Source organism: Populus trichocarpa, chromosome 11 (genome assembly GCF_000002775.5).
Source record: "Populus trichocarpa isolate Nisqually-1 chromosome 11, P.trichocarpa_v4.1, whole genome shotgun sequence".
NCBI lineage: Eukaryota > Viridiplantae > Streptophyta > Magnoliopsida > Malpighiales > Salicaceae > Populus > Populus trichocarpa.
Window position 1 is genome coordinate 9,185,028 of NC_037295.2, and position 5,030 is coordinate 9,190,057.

The 5,030-nt window shown below is 34.8% G+C and overlaps 1 protein-coding gene across 2 annotated transcripts; it reads right to left on the reverse strand.

Moving 5' to 3' along the window:
* Positions 1 to 483: 483 nt before the first annotated feature.
* On the reverse strand, positions 484 to 4,144 carry LOC7495308 (protease Do-like 5, chloroplastic). Of its 2 annotated transcripts, XM_002316679.4 has the most exons (8): positions 3,857 to 4,142; positions 3,467 to 3,616; positions 3,059 to 3,121; positions 2,813 to 2,902; positions 2,325 to 2,447; positions 1,901 to 1,988; positions 1,488 to 1,562; positions 484 to 740 (listed from the first exon to the last, which is right to left on the reverse strand). In XM_002316679.4, the coding sequence occupies exons 1-8, from the start codon at positions 4,109 to 4,111 to the stop codon at positions 634 to 636; spliced, it is 951 nt and encodes a 316-aa protein (XP_002316715.2). In that variant the 5' UTR covers positions 4,112 to 4,142; the 3' UTR covers positions 484 to 633. The 2 variants fall into 2 exon arrangements, with proteins under 2 accessions (XP_002316715.2, XP_024436740.1); XM_024580972.2 differs by lacking the exon at positions 3,059 to 3,121 and having other exon boundaries at positions 3,857 to 4,144.
* Positions 4,145 to 5,030: the final 886 nt, after the last annotated feature.

Consider the following 5,030-nt stretch of genomic DNA (forward strand, 5'->3'; position numbering starts at 1 on the left):
TGAACTGCATTTGATTTACCTAATCGAACTTGAATGTTGGAGTTGAAATATGGGCGAGGGAAAGAGCGGATTAGATTCTTCGAACCAAAATTATGGATGTGAGCTACCTTGTGCTTGTTTGTCTTGTCCCAAGGAAAAGAAGGAAATGGATGTCAGATTTCGAAGTTTTTATAGCTATTGAACAATTTATAAATCTGCAATCCAACAATTGTCCCCTGCTCTTCTGACAAGAAAGGGTTCCTACTGATTTGAGACGGAAAATGCACTCACAGCAAATTTAAGATTGCTTGATTTTATGAGCATACAGTTTTTTATACCAAAACCATGAGTCATTCTAACACTAAATGAATCTGCTGTCGTCCAGCAGTCAGGATGTCTCATGTCGAGTTATAAAATCTGCAATTCCACAATCTAGTTCCCCACTTCACAAGGCAAGACTGAAATGGTGGATGCCAAGTGCAGAAAATCCATCAACAATACAACGAGGAAAAAGATAGTTTTATATACCATATGAAAAAAAAACCCAAAAAATACACTGACCACATGCTTGGAATTGCCTGCATAGCGATGACCTTGCTTAAGTCGCAGTATTTACACTCCCAAGTCTTTCTCAAGTACAAAAGATAAACAAGATCAAAACCTATCTTTATAAGGAGTTCCATAAACAATAAGAATTGGTACATATTGCACAACCGTGTCGATTGGTATTGCAAAATTCACCCCAGAGGATGCCCCTGTCCCTGCAATAAATGTGAAACCTGGATTATATATTATGCACTTTGAACTGAAAGAATTCAGTTCTCCTATTATACAATCCATGATGGTACTGCCATTCTTTCTTTCTTTTTACTGCCTTATCAGTTTGCTATACAGTTGAGGACAATGTTCTTATTGTTTCAACATGCAGTTCAGATGTTCCACTCAGCTATTATTGTTTCAACATGCAATCGAGAAAAGCATCATCCTAACAGACTACCTCAATGGCTAGAAAAAAAATTACTTTCAGCAATAATAATAATACGACCACGCACATCATCATTTGGAGATAAAGAGCCTGCTCCCCAGTTTATAACAAGTAATTCTTACAGGAATTAAGGACACTCTTAAAAGGGAGTTCTTCCCCCTGTTTTCTTAATCTTCCAAGAACTTCTCACTTGAGAAATAGCATTAGCAGATTTGAGAAACAAACAAGCTCAAAACAACTATCATTGAGTCTACAAATGCCTTACTACATACAAAATGTTAGCATGGTTTTCTTTCTTTATTTTACTTGGGTTGAGAAGATATGATTTTGCTGAAACTACTAAAGAACCCTACAACTTTGGATGTCACAAAAGACAACCTTGACAACTTTTTTAAATCAGTTTGTCCAAGTCCACACTGATCCATTTACATATTTAAGATATATGAAAAGTAATATTTATTATTAAAGTGTTGCTCAAAAGGTTGAATGAAGAGAAACAAAAGAACTGAAAAGCATATTTTACCTTTCCGGGTGAAGGTTGCTGTGTTGACTCCAATGACATGTCCATATGAATCAATCAATGGTCCACCTGAATTCCCTGTATATGTTGAATAGATTAGAAGTGGAAGATTTGGCCAATAGTTATAATAAAAGTACGTAAACAGAAAAATAGATTGAAAAAACCTCACATATTTCCAGTGTGAAGTCAATACCACAACACTATTTAATGAAGTTTAGAGCCAGCAAGTTTAAGTAGAAGTGAATGAAAGCTAAGTCTCACAGAGGCTACTCAAGAGAAGCCAAATTTTGCCCCCTTAAATTAGTTGCCTGCTCTCATTTTACTAATTAGTAGTGAAAAAAATATTTAAATAAATGAGCTAGAAACTTAAAACCAGGATAATTTCAAAATGTTTAATTTAAAGAAATTTAAGATACCTGCATTAATATCTGCATCTGTTTGAATAGCTCCACGAATGGCCTTTCCATTTGGTGAAGGGATTTCTCTACCCAAGCCGCTGACCACCTGCATCAATGAAACTCGATATCATATTCTCATACTTTTGATTATTTATTTGGTTAATTTCCAGCAATAAATATCTTGTCATATGTGTTCCAAATGACATGCTACATTTTAAATAATAATTCCGGAGAAGGCATCAGGCTATAGCCAGCAAGCACAAAAGGAAAAAGTGAACAACTATTGCTCTTCTTGAATGCCCTAGATAGAAAAGTTGATCTGCAATGAAAAAGGCCTGGATGTTTCTATTTGATGTTTGCTTACAGTCATGGAACTTACAAGTAGATACTGACCATAGTCCTAAAAATATCTATATAACAGACATGTTAATGAAGGAGTTACCCCTGTTGTTAGAGTGTTTTCATATCCATAAGGATTCCCAATGGCAAAACAACTTTGACCCACATGTAATTCCCTAGAAGTACCAAGAGTAGCTGGCTTCAATTCATATCCTTCAACATCGACCTGCAGGTGACAGTAGAATAAGAAGATTTACTTAGAAATAATAATAAATAAAAAAACAAAATATACTCATTTTTTTTATGACGACCAAAAAGAAGGGTTATGCAAAGAGCATTCTCAAAAAACAGAATCAGAGCATGATAGGGCAATTGCATGTGGTATTCAGAATTTTCTGAATGACACGAAATATGTTATATATTCATAGTGACATCAAGTGGGCCCTAGATCATAAGGTAGCTTATGCAACTTTCCCTGACATTGCTTGCTCGATTGCAACTTTTCTAATGATTTCATCATGGTAACAAAATGTACTCTGCATATATCAAGAACAGGTTTAAAATATACTGCACATAAGTTCGATCCGATACCTTAAGGACAGCCAGATCATAAGATGGATCAAAACCAATAATCGTGCCTTCCCTGTACAAGCTATTGCCTCCAGCATCAACTAGAAATACCTGTAGGATAAGAGACCAGGAGCAATTTAATTCAGATGGTGGACACTGCACTTGACCTCTCAAGAAAAGTATTTCAGCTGAATTATTAAAAAAATCAAGGGAAAGAAAAGGTAAGCTACAATTACAGAAATGCATATTACTAAAAACGAAGAAGACCTTACAACACTGTAATCCGCTTTTATCTGTTGCCAATTTAGCTACAACATGGTAATTTGTTACCTGTAACAGATGAGAACAACATTTTTCAAGCATATCTGATTAATACCTGTGATCTAAAAGAAATAACTTCATCAAGCCAAGAAGAATGTTCAAAGGATTGGAAAAGGTTTGAATCAAAGTGTGATTTTCAGCACAATCCAAGCATGTGTAAGATTAAATATTTCAGACGATGAAAAGATGGATAGACACCGTAAAACATACTGATAATTAAGTTTCTAATTTGTATTGATCGGCAAAGCAGTTTCTTTTAATCATTTCATTTACATGTAAACCAAGAAGAGATCATATTTGCCAGAGACAAGTTTTAGAGTTAATAACATAAAAAGGGAATAACTGCATACATACAATGTGACCAAACTTATCCCAGATGAAGCCCGAACCTGTTCCTTCGACTTTGGCATTTTCATCCTCCGTAAGCATAAACCGATCTTCAGGCCTGTTAGGAACTTTAGCTAACTCGATGTCCTTGATAAAAACAACTGATGGTGAGGATTCCTACATAATACATTTTACAAAATGTCACTAGCATGAACATAAACAAATAATGACTCCAACAATGAAGGAAAAATTCAAGTCATGCGATGCAAATATTTCTCATACAACTCCGTGACCACATTGTTGATAGTCAGTCAGCCAAGAACTTAAGAAGGTCATTAATTAGCACATCTAAAACAAAAATAATCTCCTACTCAATGATTTAAGTCCGAAGCTAAATGGGCGGGGAGGGAGAGGAACCTGGAAGAGGTGAGCGACTCTATCCTCTTGTTGCTGAAGTTCATCTTGTTGTTGGGCAAAAGCAGAGTGAAGCAAAGGAGGGTTTGAAATGGGATTGTGCAAGTTGAGTAGGGAAGCCAGTACTACAGCGCTGGAACCAACGGCTATGGTTCTTCGTCTTCCAAGAACTAGGCTCTTATTATCTGAAGAAGAAACGGTCATCTTTTGGAGTGGAGAGAGAGCGGAGGGAGCATGAATTGAACCCAACACCACCATCTTAAGTGACCTTTGCTGTCCACCTGATGACCCTGGCTTTTATTAAAGGATAAAGAGAATTGGGATTTATTTTAAAGGGTATTTTAGAAAGCATAAAAAGTAATAAAACTTTATTTATTAATTCTTCTTGTAATTTTTAATTTCTTAAACCAAGTGAACTAGGCTCTTATTTTCCTAATTTTCTTTCAAGCTCTATGGTCACTACATGCATTCTTTTAACGGTGAAACACCGTGGAAAGTTACATTAACAATGTGATATATAATTACTAGAACGTATTTTTGTTTGTTTTATAGTTTATTGAATTATTATTTTTTTCCAAATTTTGTGTCGACAAATGAAATTTAAGCAAGGTAAAAACTACAGTTGCTCTCTTAAAAACATTTCTTAACAATTAACAATATTCTAAAAAACATGGGGAATTTCACTTTGCAAAATTGCACTGTATCCTCACATAAAACACTATGCACTAAACACTGTGTTTTTTTTTGTCCCATTTCTTCTTCTTTTTTCTTAAAAGATTTTTTTGCTCTTCCAGGACTAAATTGAGGGCCAATTTTAGTAAGATTCTTAAGGGATAATAAAGTCAAAAGACAGACCAAAGTGCAAAGGATGAAAAAAATAGGAGGTAGTTCACGTAAAAAATTAATTGTGGTCCTACTTTCTCAATTATACATTTTTTAAATTCATTATTGATAGGAAATCTCATTTTCTTTATTTTTGAATCATTGTATTAAAGAGATTAGAGAGGAAGTCATTGGATTCCAACTGAAGAGGGCTGAAGAGAGAAAAATCATTATTAGCACCGATTCCATCGATGAAAAATAAAAAATTTGGTGTCGATGAATTCCACTTGACAATGAAAGTTTGATTGTGGTTGTTTTGAGCCTCAATATTGCCTGAAAAAACAGATTTAGATCG